Source organism: Cuculus canorus, chromosome 14, assembly GCF_017976375.1.
Source record: "Cuculus canorus isolate bCucCan1 chromosome 14, bCucCan1.pri, whole genome shotgun sequence".
Lineage (NCBI taxonomy): Eukaryota > Metazoa > Chordata > Aves > Cuculiformes > Cuculidae > Cuculus > Cuculus canorus.
In genome coordinates this window covers 11,470,756-11,487,371 of record NC_071414.1, presented here as the reverse complement: position 1 = coordinate 11,487,371, position 16,616 = coordinate 11,470,756, and the positions used below count along the sequence as shown (strand labels likewise).

The 16,616-nt window shown below is 61.5% G+C and overlaps 1 protein-coding gene across 8 annotated transcripts in view; it reads right to left on the bottom strand.

The window, feature by feature from the left end:
• Positions 1-168: 168 nt before the first annotated feature.
• Positions 169-16,616, bottom strand: part of RNF44 (ring finger protein 44) — an 18,169-nt gene continuing 1,721 nt past the window's right edge. For 3 of the 8 annotated variants that reach the window (XM_054079693.1, XM_054079695.1, XM_054079691.1), the window contains exons 2-11: positions 6,081-6,261; positions 5,466-5,682; positions 4,809-4,976; positions 4,452-4,628; positions 4,089-4,250; positions 3,886-4,010; positions 3,634-3,721; positions 3,372-3,493; positions 3,182-3,281; positions 169-2,947 (exon numbers count right to left, since the gene is read on the bottom strand). In XM_054079693.1, the coding sequence (XP_053935668.1) occupies positions 2,885-2,947; positions 3,182-3,281; positions 3,372-3,493; positions 3,634-3,721; positions 3,886-4,010; positions 4,089-4,250; positions 4,452-4,628; positions 4,809-4,976; positions 5,466-5,682; positions 6,081-6,187 (1,329 nt within the window). In that variant the 5' untranslated portion in view covers positions 6,188-6,261 and the 3' untranslated portion in view covers positions 169-2,884. Of the gene's footprint in view, positions 2,948-3,181; positions 3,282-3,371; positions 3,494-3,633; positions 3,722-3,885; positions 4,011-4,088; positions 4,251-4,451; positions 4,629-4,808; positions 4,977-5,465; positions 5,683-6,080; positions 6,262-8,802; positions 8,900-14,106 lie in introns of those variants that run through there. The other 5 variants (XM_054079696.1, XM_054079694.1, XM_054079697.1 and 2 more) reach the window with 5 other exon arrangements.

The window sequence follows — 16,616 nt, the reverse complement described above, 5'->3', positions numbered from 1 at the left end:
TGGGAGTGAGGACATCCATGGTGCTGCTGGGTCACGGACCCGCCGCAGCAGGGCCAGTTCTTGCTTCCACTCTCCAGGTCCCTCCTCTACGCCCCTCTCTGGAGCTCTTCCAGCTGCCCAGGGAACCCCCCACAGCCCCCTACCAAGACAAGAGCCGGGGCACAGCGCCTTGGTATACATCATACATTTATTAGTGAATATCCCTCTCAAAATCAGCCACAACATTAAAAAAAATAATGATTGCACTACTTGGTCAAGCAGAACTAGCAACTTTCATTTTAAAAAAAGTACAAATCTGTTAAAAATTTCAATCAGTATAATACACATATATATAATACAACATACTAGTTATGTTAAATGCTACAAAACCAATATGATTCCAATGGAATGGAAAAAAACCAAACACTTTTAGAGCTTTAAGAACCTTTTTTTTTCTATATATTAGCCTTTTTTCAAATACATACATGGGAAAAATGAGGTAACTGTAAAATGTGCAAGTAACAGAGCAAAAAAAATTATATATATATATTTATATATATATATATATATATAAAAACTTTCTAACACAGAACACACGTCCTAGCACCTTCCGGGGAGCCGCGGGGGCCGCGGGGGTCCCTCCGGAGGGCCCGGGGACTGGTATAATAGAACAGTAAACAGTCCACTATCCCACCACAGGAAATCATTGGTAAACAGTGGTATCTACAGCGCAGTCAGCAATCACAAACACCCTAAATAATTGTTTTTTAGTTATTTTTTTTTTGTTATTTTTTTTTGTTATTTTTTTTTTAAATGATACTTTTTTTTTTAGCTGCTCATTGGAATAAATTCTGCAGCACACGAGCTGTGAGCTTTCGAGTCGCCGTCAAAGGACCGTAAGGCTTTCCTGGCTCCCTGGGCACCGCGAGGGCGGGAGGGGACGAGTGGGGGGGCGTCTCCGGGGGCGCGAGGCCACCGCGCGGCACGGGGACTCCTTTGGTTATCTGTCACTGAGCGAGGGATGGGGAGGGGGCCGGGGTCCTGCCCGAGGGGCACCGAGCCCAGCGGTGCCAGCGCCCGCGGGCCCTCGACGCCTCGCGCGCAGGGTGGGAGGCGAGGAGCCGATGGTCACTGCCGCCCTGGGCGGGCACCGGTACCACCCCGCCAATGGGGAGTGATGCCCCGGTGATGGGCAGCGTTCCCGGCCCACGGTGGGGCGGCGCAGGGAGCCATCCCGCCCCACCACCTGCCGGGCGCGGCCACCGGCCTCACACCCAGCACGGCGGTCGAGGCACCGGGGGCCAGCCCCGCCACCTGCCCCCCGCCCCGCGGGGAGCCTCCCACCCCGTCCCCTTGCACACGCCGCGGGCCCCCCGGCCACCGCCTCCCGCCCGCAGCGGCGCAGCCCCGCGGGGACGGCCCTGAAAGTCTCACGGTCCTGCTGTGGCGTTGCGGACATGTGCAGTACAGTGCATGGCAGTATCAGCTGAGCACAAAAACCCCTCTCCCCACCCCCCCTCACCCCACAGCCGGCTAGACGTAGCCAAGACCACGTTCCAAGCTGGTCAGACATGCATGCATATTTGTGAACATTTACATAGGGCTGGCGTCCGCTCGGAGGCTCCCCGCCGTGAGGGGAGGGCGTTCCTCCCCCCTCCGCCAACACCGCCTCCCATCACCCTCCTCGCTAATTAATCATGCAAAACAACTTCGGCCACGCGGGATTGCTGGAGTAAGGCGGCGGCAGCGGCTTCTCCCCCAGCCCCGTGCCCACCTGGCCATTCGTGCGGGCAGGGGGCAGCTCGTGGCTCCCCCCCCACCGGCCGGGGCAGGGCCAGGGTAGCACTGGAAATACACCATGAGGTTATGGATAAAATCCCCCCCTGTGCGGAGCTGGGGGCGCCTGCCGCAGCTCTGCAGCCCCCCTGCTGCCCCCCGGCCGCGGCACCGCGCCGTCCAGCCTGCAGGACGGGGGGCACGGGGCTGTTGAGGTTTATGGCAGCGGGACAGAGAAACGACAGCAGGAGCTGGGTGGCACCGCAGGGCCACTGTGCACCCCTGGCCATGGGGATGGGGTCCCTCCCAGGCCTGGCTGCCTCACAGGGCGCCACGCGGCCCGGCTCAGCACGGGGAATGAACGGGAAGAGGGGCCGGGGCCGTGCCAGCACCGTCCTCCCAGCAGAGAAAGACCCCGAGCAGCCACAACCCTCCAGGGTTCCCCAGGGCAGCCGAGGCAGGAAAGGGGCTGCGTGCGGAAGCGGGGATGGAGGTGTTCCTGCCCCAGCCATGCCGCAGGGTTGCTGGTGTCCCACCTGGGCCGTGCTCTGCCGGCCACCTCCTCCAGCTGCTGGCTCAGCACTCCAGCTCAGGGTGCTGCCGGCATCAAACCCACAACGCTCCCTCCTCTCTCCTCCCTGCATCCTCTGCGAGCAACCCCATGCGGAGGAGCTGCCTGCGCCGCTTGGTCAAACGGCCACGAAACCAAAAAACACAACGGAAAAGGAAACAGGAAAAAAACAAACCCTGCCATGAAGAAAAAAAAAAAAAAAAATGTGACAAAGGGAAAAAACACTAATTCCCTAGCGGAGTACAAAAACCTGGAAAGTGATGGGAGCAACAACAGCGTCCTTGGAGCGTGGAGGGCACGGCCACACGCCTCCCACCTCCAGCACAAGATTCAGGGCCCCAGGAGCGCAGCCGGCAGGCGTCCGGCCGAGTCCGTGCCCCGCAGGGAGGAGAAGGGCTGGCCGGGAGCCCGGTCTGCTCAATGCTCACCACAACTGAGGAGAGGCTTTGGGGAGAGGGGGTAAGCGCAGGGTCAGGCCCTGGCAGCGGGCAGCAGCCCCCGCCCCTGGCCCGGCGTCCTTGTCCTGTAGCAAATTGTGTGGCACAGCACCCGCCAGCCTCAGTCCGCCTCCCGCTGCACCTCCGATGCATCTGCCCGGCAGATGGGGCACGTGCGGTTCGCCTACAGGCAAGGAGAGATGGGGGGTGAGTGATAGGGCAGCCCCTGGCACTGGCTGCACCCAGACACCCTCCCCATACACCACCACCAAGCACCCTGCAGCGTGCCACATCCCAGGAGTGCGTGATCGTGCCTGGACCCTGCTCCCAGCACATCCTGTGTGCACAGCACTGAGGCCACCTGAAAGGCAGCACCCCAAGAAGCCGCACCACTCCCCAAAGCAGGCATGGGCTGTACCTTTAACCATTTGTCGACACACTTGGCGTGGAACTCGTGGTTGCAGGGCAGGACACGGAGAAGCTGCCGGGCCTCAAAGTCACTGAAGCACACGACGCACCTGGGGAAAGCAGCTGTTAGCCAGGCCCAGGGCAGCTCCGCAGCCCCCAGACCCCACCGTGCCTCCTACCCGCACCCTGGGCTCACTCACAGGGTCTGCTCCGACTGGTGGCTCTCAGGGTTGAAGCGGTAGGATGGGAGGTGCTCGATGTCTGCTTTGGTGAGTCCCCGCGGCTTGGCCTCCCCGAGCCGCTCAGCCAGGTTCAGCAGTGCCTGGAGGGAGACACAGAAGTCAGCTCTGCTCCTGCCCCGGCACAGCATCCCCTATGCTCTCCCTGCCCTGGCAGGATGATCCCAAAACCCACTCTGGCTCCTTCCTGCCATCACCTCACAGGAAAACAGAACCAACGCACCTCATAATTCTCCATCTCCACATCATCCACGTCCAGGTCTAGGCTGATTGTGGGCCCCACGGCCGTCGGCGACACGGGAAGCATAGAGCTGAAGGGGAAGGATGGGGCGGTCAGCAAGGGGCCACAAACCCAAATCTCTGCACCCTGGCATCCCCGGGGGGCAGAGCCTTCTGTGCCAACGCTGCACAGCTCTACCCCCATCCACAGGGCCACCCCTGCCCCACACATCCCGCTATATTCCCCAGTACTCACAGGAAATAGGGCAGGAAGCTCGGGTAGTATGGGGGAGGCGGTGGAGGGGGTGGTGGAGGGGGCAGCGCCTGCTGCAGCCGGTACCGCTGGGTGTTCAGCCGCCGGGGCATCATGTGGGGATATGGCTATAAGGAGAGATGGGGCGTTCAGAGCTGTGCCAGCCCCACGGCGTCCCCCTGCCCCGCCGCGAGACGGGGACTCACCACGCCGAATGGCAGTTCTTGGTGCAGCGGGTCGTGGGGAAGGTAATGCAGCGGCACAGAGGGGGACAGCGTGGGAGCGTGGTGGGACGGGGGGTACGTGAAGCCTGCGATGGGGTGCTGCTCCCCTCGCAGGTCCACGTCATTGTCTATCCTCTGCAGAGGCTGTGGGGGAAACAGTTAGGCTGGGAGGGGGGTCTCAAACTACACCAGCCCGGCTCTAGCAGGGCAGAGGCACCCTGGACATCCAACCCACCACTGCCAGATCAGCCCCATGGGGGCTGCAGAGGGACAGGACCCCAGGGTGGTCTTTGTTGGAGGACAGGGCGTGTCATGCTCCCAGTCTGTGCCCCTGCCCTGACTCACCATGCGCGGGTGCTGGGCTTGGAGAGGTACGAACTGCCCCAGGGGGGCTATGTGGGGTGGCTGGTGGGGAGCCACTGGCGGCGGTGGGGGGTGCAGGATGTAATGGTCGCTGGAGATGATGGGGGGGAACGTCTGGTAGGAGACGGGGAGCTGTTGCATGGCACATGCCTGGATCAGCTGTCGGGGAGAGAAAGAAAATTGGGGGTCAGACACCCACCACAGGCACAGCTACACCCCTGCCTCCTCCACAGGGCTTCCAACAGGCCCCATGTCCGCAGAAAACTGCACTCCAGTGGGCTTGGGTACAGCTCAGGCTGTGCCTGGAGGCCCCTATGGGTGTCCCCTGCCGTGACTCACCGGGGGCGGGAGGCAGCAGAGCGGGTAGTGCTGTCCACTGAACATCACTGAGCATGCTGGGAGCTGCTGGGTGCTGCACCCAGGGATGTGCTGGCCGGCGTGGATGGGGAAGCCTTGCGTCGTGACGGTGGTAACCGTGTAGGACAGAGGGACGGGTCCCTGGTGCACCTGAGGACAAGGTGCCGAGGGCACAGTCAGGGTACAGCCCCGTTTGAGCTGTCCCTGTCCTGGCAGGGTTACAGCAGTAGGGCGCTGAGCACCCAGTGCTTGGACACGACCACCCTGCACTTCCATCCCACCGCTGTGGCCTGAGGAGGGGGGTTGAGGTGAGTTTTGGGCCCCTCTTTGCTCCCCATGGACAGGGCGGCATGACCCCAACCCAGCACTGCCACTGCAGGCAATGCCTGACAGCTGTGACATCAACAACGAGGGGAGCATCCCTGGCCCCTGGGAGTAGGGACCATCCAAGGTGGCAGGGGAACTCAAGGATTTAAGTGCTCAGAGGACAAGAGAACCATCAGTCTCACGGCTGGCTGCTCCCAGTAGCGAGTGACTGGCAGAGGGGACCCAGGGACACATCTTGGGTCTCCCGTCCCAGATGCCAGCCCGGAACCATCATGGGGGTCAACCCTTAGGACTAGAGCCTGCAGCACCTACCTGGTCATGCAGATCCACCATGAATGGGTTCTGGTGGGGCGGGTGAGCAGCTGGGTGAAGCATTCGTGGTGGCGTGCTGGGGAGAGCGTAGGCGCGGGGCTCATCTACAGGGATGTGCGGCTGCTGGGGGAAGGCAGGGTGCAGCTGCGGCTCATCCTGGCCCAGCAGGGTTGCCAGAGGTCGGTCGCGTCGTCCCCACTGACGCCTGGCAGGGGGGCTGCGGGGCCGCCACGGAAGAGAAACAGAGCAGGAGTGACCCCCAGGCCAGGGGCACCGCAGCCCCAGGCAGGGAGGCCGCAGGCAGGTCAGCGCCAGCCAGGCTTCCAGGGAGATGCTTGGGGCATCGTGAGAGGCCAAGCTCCTTGTCTGGCTGAGGAGCTCCAGATTCTGCTCCTCCGCTCATCCTGCGTGTGCCCCACGCCCCTTGTCCTGAGCACAAAAGAGACCCCTGCTCCCCAGGGACCCATTGTCCAGGCCCGGAAGAAGTGCTTCCCTGCTGTGATCTCCTCCCAACTCCCAGGAGCCGGTGGCTTGGCCCCAGCAGGACCACAGAACCAGCCCCGCATCCCCACACGCCGTGGGTGACAGGGCTCCGCACCACCCTGCACACCATACCTTCGCCGGAGGTTGTCGGGGCTGCTGCAGGGTCCCCCAGAGAAACGGCGCTGGTTAAAAGGGGCAGAGGGTGGCCGCCTATTCACTGTCAGTTCCCATGGTCGCATTGGTGACGTCGGGAGGCGGATGGGCACGTGGGACCTCAGGCTCCAGGCAGGGCAAGACACCAGCACCTTGGATCCTGCAAGAAGGACATCAGGTCAGGGCATCCCAACCCCTGGGTTGGCACAAGGCTGCAGGATCCCCAAATCCTCCCACATCCCAGGTCTGGGCAGCACCGCCCCAGCCCCCTCCCCTGCCACTTGCTTTGGGAAAGGAGAGGGAGGAGAGGCACAGGGAGCCCAGAGCAGCCACTACACCTGCAGACATGCTGGGGATTGCAGCCCACTTGGCTCCAGCGCCTGCTCTCTCCACAGCAGAGCCGGGCCACCCTTCCCATGCTCAGCCCTGCCAACAGCATCGTACAAGTGACCCTGAGCCATTCCCAGTGCCACTGTGCCCACGCAGCTGAGCCCACTGCTCCCACCCCATGGGGAGAGTGATGCCGATGACTGGAGCTCTTGCAGCTCCCAAGACCTAGACCTGTGTCTGCTCCCCCTCCTAGGGCTGGATGCAGCCCTGGGGGGAGCTAGGAAGACCTTGTGTGTCCGTGTACGCGTGTGTGTGTCCCCAGTCGCACAGTTTCTGTTCCTCCACTGTGTGGCCAGAGCCACCCCCCCATGCAAGACACAAACACTGAATGAGAGAGAAGCACTTATTTTTGACACAGAGAAAAGCAAGCAGCAAAGGGCCCTGTGGCAGCATCCCAGGCTGCTTGCCAGCTGACGTGGAACTGGGACCACAGCGGGGGGGTGGGGGGGGGTCTGGCACATCCTTGGCCAAGGTGGGCTCCAGAGCTGCTCTAGGGACTGCTCCCTCTTGCTGGGCTTCCACATGTCCTACTCTGGACTGATGCTGCAGCCCTGGTGAGGGGCACAGCAGGACTCACAGCCCTTCCGTGGCTCAGTCTGCGCACGTCATCTCCCTGCTGCACAGGGGGCACAGCCACATGTCCCCGAGGAAGGGGGCACAGGCGGCGGCAGCTGAAGCTCGGCTGGTAGCTCTGTTCCCCCATCTGCCCCCACGGGCAAGGGTCAGTGGGAACATGACCCCAGACGCTGCCCCATCTCCCCTCCCACATCCAGCCTGGCTGATGTCCCTGTGCCTCAGCCCCCTCCTGCTGCACAGTTCGGGCCCCTCGAGCGTGGCACAGGGCAGCCATCACCCTGCAGGGCTGCTCTTCCCCACACTCTGGTTCCCTTGGCCCCAAGAGGGCTTTTCTCCTGGCTCCATGTCCCCCCGTTTACCCAGAAAAGCCAGGCAGGACAAGGTGGGACCTGGCTTCCCCCAGCACCTCCCTTGGCCCCGCAGCCCCAGCACAGCTCCTCGTGCCACCCCAACTCCAGCTCGCCCGCAGGCTGTGGCGTGCCCTACCGAAACAGCCCTACCTCCTCGTCCTCCTCGGTGCCCACCACAGGCACACCGGGGCCAGGAGGCACATCCTGAGTCCGGGGAGCGCCCTCCGAGGAGCTGGGGGGCTGGCACCCCACCCTGCAATGTCCCACCTGGGTGACAGGCGCCACTAACCAGGGCAGGATGTCACCAGGGCCAGCTCTGTGCCACACACGGGTCTCTCTCTACCCTCACCTCCACTCGCCACACCTTTTCCGAAGCTGGAAGTAATTTTCCCTCTTTGTTTTAGGGAGGGAGAAGGAAACAAAACCCCAAAAGCCAGGGGCTGACCCCCCCAGGAGCCCGGCTGCGGCCGTGCTCGACGGCGGGGATTCTCCCCATGGCGCTTTATTCCGCCCCACAGCCCCTGCCCGGGGTACCGGGTGCCCCACGCCCGGCTGGGAGCCGCGCCAGCCCGGTTCTCATCCCGCAGCCTCCCCGAGATCTTCCCGGTTCCAGTTTTACATCCTCGCTCTCGAGCACACGCGGGACAAAGACCCTGCGGGACCCGGCGGGCACCGTCCACCCCCGACACCGCACCGATGGGCTCGTGGACGGGCAGCGCCGCGACAACGGGGCACGAAAGCCACGCAGGGGACTCCCGGGGAGCGGGACGGGGTTGACCGTCTCCCGCACCCCCGGAGGTACCCGGTACCCATCCCCGCGGGGCTCGGAGCCAGCGGCCGCTCCGGGCAGGAACCCCTCGGTGGGGCGGGGGCCGCAGAGAGAACAAAGTTCTCAGCGCGCCAGCGCTCAGCCCTGGTGCCACCGGCTCGGGGGGAGCCGCCCGCCCCCCTGCCCGGGAGCGGGGTCAGCACCCAGCCCGAACCCGGGGTGCACGGGGATGGGGGCAGCGTCCCGGGGCGAGCTGCGCATCCCAGCTCGGGGGGTGCAGCATCTCGTAGGGGGATGCAGCGTCCCGGGACCGGGGGGAGGGGGGAAAGCAGCATCCCAAGGAAAGGGGTGCGGAATCCCGGAGGGGAGCAGCATCTCGGGGGTGCGGGTGCAGCGCCCCGGCGGGGGCTGCCGGTCCCGGTGCAGCATCCCGGAGGTGCAGCGTCCCGGGACGTGCTGGCCCCCCGGTTTGCAGCACCGACGGTGCCGGCGCGGTGCCGGAGCTGTGGCTTTAAGAGCGGCCGCCGCGGGGCCATGTGCTCGGCGACAAACAAAAGCAATAACAAAGGCGGGCGCGGGGCCCGGCCGGTGCCGCCCCCCCGCTCCCCGCACGTACCTGCACGGCCGGGCTGGCCGCCGCTCCGGTGCCGCTGCGGCGCCCGCGCCCCCTCCCGCCGCTCTTTGTTCGCCGACGCCGGGCCCGGGCCTGCCCCCCCCACCCCCCTCCCGCCGCCGTCCCTCCCCCCGCCCGCCCTCTCTTCCGCCTCCCGCCCCCCGTCGGGCCGGCCCCCGCCCCGCCGCCGCTGTTTCCGGTGCCTCTTTGTGCTCGGGGCACGCGGGCCTGTCCGTGGGTGCGTTCCCCTTTAAGGCGGGCGGCGCGCGCTCCGGACCGGCCGCAGTGCCCGGGAGGCACCGGGGGCGCGCGGGGGGGAGGGGGAGGAAGGGGTGAAGAGCGGCGCGCGCGCCCCACGTGACCAGGCGTGTCACGCTCCGCAGCCATTTTGGAGGCGCGCGCGGCCGGGCCGCCACGCGGGGCAGCGCGAGGCTCCCCCCCGCCACCACCACGCGCGCGCACAGCGGGGGGGCGGTGTCCTAGCAACGGTATCCACGGAAGGGGGGGCCCTTAGCAACGCGGCCTGGGCCTGCGGGACCGGTACCCAGGGCGAGGGAGAGCCCCGGGCATCCCTGCCCAGGTGGGGGCCCCCGGCACCAGATAAGCCTCCTGCTCTCCGCCCTCCGTTAAACAAGGTGCTGGGACTCCTCGGAGCATGTCCTGGAGCATCTCCTCGGGCCAGTCCCGAGCATCTCCTCAAGCATCTCCTCGGAGCATGTCCCGGAGCATCTCCTGGAGCACATCCCGAACATCTCCTCGGAGCATTTCCTCGGAATACATCCCAAGAATCTCCTCGGAGCGTGTCCCGGAGTGTGTCCCAGAGCATCTCCTGGAGCATCTCCTTGGAGCACATTCCAAGCATCTCCTCTGAGCACATTCTGAGCACCTCCCGAGCATCTCCTTGGAGCGTGTCCCGGAGCACATCCCGAGCACCTCCTCGGAGCACCGGGGGCTGTGTGCTGAGGCTGTGCCGCTGGCAGCACGGTCCAGCGCCAGCCTGAGCCCTGTGTGCAGGAGAGCTCATCGCATCACAGCAGCTTTGCTGAGCGCCAGATGCTGCACGCAAGGCAAACTTCCTCGAGTTACAACGCACACTTAGAAATTCCCAGGTAGGCGAGCGAGCCAGCCGGCAGCGCTGATGTGATGCCTGTAAACCAGCCTCCCCTGACAGCTGGGCTTTAAAGTGCTAACAGCCAAAAGGGAGCTAATTAATTTGTAACATCGCCCCTTTTAAAGCAAACCTCAAATCGGTGGCAATGATTTAACGTTTCACTAGGCTCATCATTGCCATGAGCAGCTGGATTCAGTTTTGCCCCAGCCCAGCCCCGTGCCCAGCTCCCTCCAGGCCTCTCTCAAGTTAACCAGCTCTCACCTCCTCACCTCAAATCCAGGCACACACAGGGAATCACATGGGATCACCCCGGGCATGGAACAACCTGGAGCAAGCCCCCTCTGCCACAACTGCCACCACCACCACAGCCAGCTGCTTCTGTTCCCATGGTAGGGTCACACAGGACATGAAAGCAGCATAGCAGGGCACGGATCAGAGCTAAGTGTTCAGACAGGCACCCCCCCAGGAAGGGATAGCCAATGGACGGAACTGTCAGCTCAGACCTGAACCACAACCCTCCAGGTCTGCTCCACTAAAGCCTCTTTGCTTCAAGAGCTGGGGCTTAGAGGGAAGAGGAGGAGAACAGCACTCTGCACTTTGGTATTGCCACTATTTACAGGCAGAGGCTGCACCGCACCTTTACAAGACTGCCAGGACATCAGGCAGGCTCTCCCTGACCCTGGGCAGAGCACTGGCAGCAGGCAGAGGCCATAGATGGTGGATATCTGTGCAGACACTCCCTCCCGACCTGCTCTCCAACATCACCAGGTCCCCCCTGGCCAGTAGCTATTGATGTCTTCAGGACAGCAGCAGGAGAAGCCATCAATGGAGCACAGCTCACTGCTGAGGCGCTGCTCACACTGCCGGCCCAGCCAGGCTGCACGGTTCCTGTGGCAGAGCCAGGTCTAGCTGTGCCTAGCCTGCCCTGCCAGCTCCCATGGGGAAGAGGCACCGTGCATCCAGCCACAGGGTTAGAGTGTGTGGAAGCCGCTCAGCTCATTCCTGCCCTGTACCTTCTCAGAAACACAGCGACCAACACCACACTGCCCCAGGTCTGGAAGCTCTGGCTGGAAGAACCAGGCAAGGAGCCCAGGCGAGGCCCCCTGGATGCTACAGTGAGGCCATCCATGGACAGCAGCGCTGCTCAGCACTTCTGGACCAGGACGAGAGGTCCTCAATGCAGCTATCAAGACTTGTGACACCCCATGTGAGCCGGAGCCCCGTACCACACAGGAGCCTTAGAAAGCTCTGCAGGAGTGGCTTGATGGCTGCAGAGTGGCCAACGGGCAGCCCATCCTCTCCCTCATGAGAGCCAGAGGCCGGCAGAACCAAAGCCTCATGGAGCCCAGGCTCTTTAAGACACCATCTGCTGCCACAGACGTGCCGCCTCCCCTGCCCCATATATAGGTCAGGTCTGCCACAGGATTAGCCAGGGTGATTCGAGTGGAGTGAGCATGTCTCCCACTGGAGACAGGCTCTGCCTTGCCCTCTCCCAACACCCAATGTGCCAACAGCTCACCTCCATGCTCTCCCTAACCACCTCTACTCAAAGTCCAGGGAGAGGAAGAGGCTCTCCCCTCCCTAGTGCCTGGAAAACAAGTGGGAATAGACCAGCACCAAGCACTTAGAAGCTTCCAGGCTGCACGCGAGGCAGCAAGAGTGTCCCCACTCTACCCAGGACCCAACAAAAACACCAGGGGACATAGGACATGCCAACATCAGCAGCTACCATGGGGTGAAGCGCTTGGGGAGATGGGGGGTGGGGGGCATGGTGAGCTCTCTCTGCGCTCCGCACACCCCAGTAGAGCCGAGTTCGCAGGCAGTGGAGGCAGGACGCCTCTGCTGCGATCACACGCCACCCACTCACACCCCCGGACTGACAGCACTCCCGTCAAAACGCCTCCAGCCAGACACACGTGGAGGATGCTGACATGAGGAGCGAGTAGCTGCACAGGCAGCGGAACTGATAACGCTCGGCTTCCTGTCGATCTCTCCCACGTGGACTCTCTGATGTCTAATAATGAGGCTGAGCTGCACTGCAGAGGAGAACTTGCAGCACCTTTCTCCCCAAGAGCCTGTAGCAAGCCAAAACCTTTAAGACAGCTACCACACCTGACACCTACCACAACTGACACCATCCAGCAAGTTCAAAGTGGAAAGGAGAACATTCGCAAATAAACAGTAAGCTTGCACAAGCCTTCACTTCCTCAGGACAGGGTAAATAATCCACAGAGATATCTCCAACTTCCTTTGTTTGCCCTAGAAACACCAGCACGACCTGAACAGCACGACCAGAAGTCGCTGGTGCAGCAGCTGAGAGGCATCAAGCAATGGGCTGTGTTCTCTGCTCTACTAGGTGGACTCTTCTCTCCTGGACAGAAGCACTTTGAACCACACTCACCTCTCTCTCCTGGTGTCCTGCAGCAGCCAGTTCTGCAGCTCAGTTGCACACGAGTTGGGGAAGAAGGGTGAGCAGCACCACATCCGTCCCCAACCTGCTGCCTGGGCAGTCTCCCCAGTCCTCCCCTTCCTTCCTACCACGAGACACAGCAGTCCAGGACTCCGTGCTCCTCTGCCCTTCACATTTTAGGGAAGAACTGCCTGAAAGGAGAACTAAAACACACCCAACCTCTCCTTGGGCAGAGCTGGCCCAGGGAGCAGGGATTCAGCCCCTCTTCCCACCCCACAAGGCATCCCTGGGAGTGCCCAGCTCACCCACCACCTCTCCACAAGCATCCTTACAAGTCCAGCCTGCTCTCTACATGGTGCGGACAGCATTAATAGCGACTGCCAAGTGAGCAGCCGAGGGCAGGAGGGGCTGGGCTCCAGACACCTTCCCCACTGCTCTGCCGGCTGGGCTCAGACTGAAGCCCTCCACCTCCCCTCCCAGCCACCCTTCTGCCAGCGCACAGGAGGCAGAGCAGAGCGGCAGTGTCTGCCGTTGTGGCTCCAGCGAAAGGATACAGGCAGAGCCAGAAACTGGTGGACAGCAAAGAGCAATTTCGTTACTGCTTAGCAAAACGAAGTGTCTCTTGAAAGCGCTAGTGACAGTCAGGAAGTTGGGTTGGGTGTTTTGGGTTGCATTTTAAGAAGCCTGCAGGAACCCTGATAACCTGCAACGATCATTTTCAGAAAGAAGCTCAGAGAAATCCACGATTTTCAGATAGCATTTACCCTCTTTTGTCCTTGATTTAAAATTTGCCAGGAGGCTGCTTGCAAGATGCACCGAAACAGGCAGTGACCACTGCCTTAACTGCACAGAAGGCTTGCTGCAATACCTCCCTAGTACATTGTTCACAGAGAACCCCACGCCAGTGCCTGGGGATGGTTTTAAAAGCAAAAACATGACTTCCAAGCTGACAGCCCCTGTGCACAAAGACTGACTGTGTGGTGACAACAGAGCAGCCTGGGGCACAGGAGCTAGCTGACCTCTGCTACAGCTCTTGCCGTTGGATTTTTATTTTTCACTGCTTTCCCCAAGTGCAGGCAAAGAGAGCAAAGCAACCAAGACGGCTGGCTCAAAATGCAAACACAGCCAGGGAACCCCACCAGCACAGCAAGGAAAAGACAACCTGCGAGAGAGAGGCTGCGGCTTAGCGCTGCCAGGCTGGGGGAGGAAGGACCAGAGCATGGGCCCTCCCTTCCTGGAGGTGACAGGGAGAGGTGATGGAGTCCTCGGTCACCACCATGCAGGCTCACCCAAGAGGAAGCAGCTCCTAGCACAAAGCATCACAGGCCAGTCCTCTGCTCTGCATGGTGGAGCTGAAATCCCTTGTCCTGCTTTCCAGGGTAGCCAAGGAAAGCCCACAGTTACAGCTCTGCAGCCAGCCAGGCCAGATCTCCAGGGACCAGGCAGCAGCTGTAAAACAATAGTCCCAAGGCCTGTCAGGAGCGCTGCTTGCTGGGGACATTGCTCGCCTCAGCTTCTGCCATGCACACAGAAAAGCAGGGACCCTCCCAAACCACTCCACTCCAGAACACCCAGACATCCCACATTGGTCACAGGCTGCCATGGTCCGCTTGTGCCCTCCAGAAAATTCATCCTGCCCTGAAAGGCTGAGAACTTGCAGGTGCAAGGGTGAAGAAAAGGAAAGCACCCCAGCGTGGCTCTGCTCCCCAGAGTTGGCAGTATCGCTTCTCCCAGCACCCCCACAGACCAGCAGCATGGACCCATGCTGCTCCTCACCAGAACTGACCTGTCCCAGGGAGACATCCTCATGCAGCTTGGTGACTGCAGGACTCAGGGCCTGGCTCTCCCGAGCTCCTGCCAGGCCAATGTCACAGGGCCTCTGGCAGGGCTCTCCAGCACCAGCAGCTTCCTTGGACATTTTAGCAGCCTCCAACATACCAAACTGGGACTCCATGTGCTGCGCCTGCCCGGTGGGCACACAAAACCCTTGGCCAACCATTCACCTACACAGGGCAGGTGACAAATCACGTTTCTCCAGCTTGCCCCAAGCAGGGAGCCAAGGGATGGTGGGAAAATGCCATGCACTGGCTCCTCGATTCAGAGTTGATAAACCAAAAGCATCCAAAACCTCCATGCTTTTCTTCCAAAAACCAGTGCTGTGCCGCTCGCTACTGGCTGCCCAGCCACCAACTCCCTAGCTGTGCCCCGCGGCCTCACGTGATGGTGTAGTGGATGCACACAGTAGGAGTGGCTGTAGTGACAGTGTTACAGCTTGTGTCCAACACACAGCTAAGCCCAGCAAATCCCAGCGCTCTGCAGCGCTCATTTACAAACCCCACACGCTCCATGCAGGTACACAGGCTTCAGTGAGAGCTTGGTGCCCACAGCCCCTGGGAAACAATACGTGGGGGAAAACAGCCCAGTGAGCAGAGGGCTCCTGAACTCTCTGATGTCCACCAGCACAAGGATGGGTCCACACCAACCCCCAAGGACAAGGAGAGCTTTTCTTACACCAATCCCTCATGTGGGCTGGAAGCCCACCTCCCCAGGGTCAGCCCCACTGCTCTTCTAGGCAGATACTCCCACCGGGGAAGCAGGGACACCTGGCAGGACAAGCAGGACTTTGCCCAGTCCTGCTCTGCTCTGAGCAACTTCACCTCACTCCCTGCCATTGCCCTGGGGTGGCTGCCAGCTCTGCACACACCTGGAAGAAGTGCCGCGAGCCAAAGCCCAGGCCCTACCTGCTGGCTGTTATTTCATTCCTTTAACAGGTCCATAAACCAGGGATAATTAAATCTCCCCTAAACTCTCTTCCATTTAAAATAAAAATCTATAGTCCCTATTTCATTAGCTGGCTCTGGGTTTTACAGCTTGATCAATTCCCCTCGCAGAGGCCTGGTCCCAGGCAGGCAGCCGCGAACACACAGCGGGCAGCTCCCACGGTGCAAATCAATAGGGATTTGCCATCTCCCCATTCTTTGTTCCTCTCTCACCAGAGGGGAGACAAGCAGCACGGCAGGTAAGGATGGCGTGTTTCACCACTCAAGGGAATGTCACTGCCATGCGCGGCTTGGAAGGTCAGATTCAGTACCTCACAAAGTGCGGAGGCAGCAGCAACGCTCCCCCTCCAGCAAAGGGAGAGCCCAGCACCACCAAAAATGCAGCCATGCCTCTAAAGGAGAGGCAGCCCGGCATGCAGCAGGGTGTTGCCTCTCCACCTGCTCCAAGGTAAGAGGGACAAGGCTCAGCTCTCACGGCTGATGGCTGGAGTTGGAGTTCTCCGCAAGCATCAACTGGGAGGCAACACCAGTCACCACTGCTCTGACCTTCCTGCACACGAAGTGGAGGAAACTCATCGCAGAGACTCCAGCGCAGAAGCGCACTATTCCCTGCACTTTCTGGCCCTCCGCTGCTGCCCTACCACACACCACCTTCCCCCTGCCAGCGTGCCAGGCCAGGGGCTGCAGCAGCCAGGGCTCCAGATGGCTCTCGCCACCCCTGCAAGCCTCTCTCTCCACTGCAGCAGGGAGGTACCGGCTCCCAGCAGCAGATGGAGGGACCACAGCAGCAGCGGGAGCACAGGCAGCGGACGGGCAGGGTGCCCACCTGCCCACAGAGTGGAGATCAGTGCCCCGGAGAGGCCTCGCCCTGGCCAGCACCCAGGAGCCACCCAGCACCCTCCGCTCCAGACCCCTCCTGCCCACCTTTGCTCAGCCACAAAGCAGCCAGATGCCACAGTCCTTCCCCTGCTGGTGCCAGGACACGCTGTGGAGGCAGCTCGGGCTGCACAAGGCCTGGACAGACCACACCGTCTGGGTGTGAATCTGAATCACCACTGAGCTGCCTGTAAGCAGGCTGGCGCTCTGGTATCTGCCAGGGCCATCAGGGCAAATCGCTGGGACACAGTGACAGCCACACATCAGTGTCCTCAGATGCAAACAAGGCTGAGGGGCACAAAGCCCCAGCATCTCACTGTGACTCCTTGCACGGCTGTGTGCAGAGGGGTTACACCAGAGCCTCCCAACCGCAGCCAGACTCCCACCTCACCTCCCAAGCCAACGCCTGCCCCAGCTCTGCTGGTACATCTACCCGAGCCGAGGGGCACAGAGGGGCCACAGTCCACCTGCTAACCTAAACCCACCGCCCAAGGGGCGCAACACCGCAGACCATGGCTCCCGCTGCCCAGCCAGACTCAAAGCAAACACCCAAAGGTGCCAAACAAAGGAGCTCAGCAGGCACTCCGCATTAGCAGTATTTTTAGATACTGCTATGGAGCCGGCCTTATTATTTTCATTG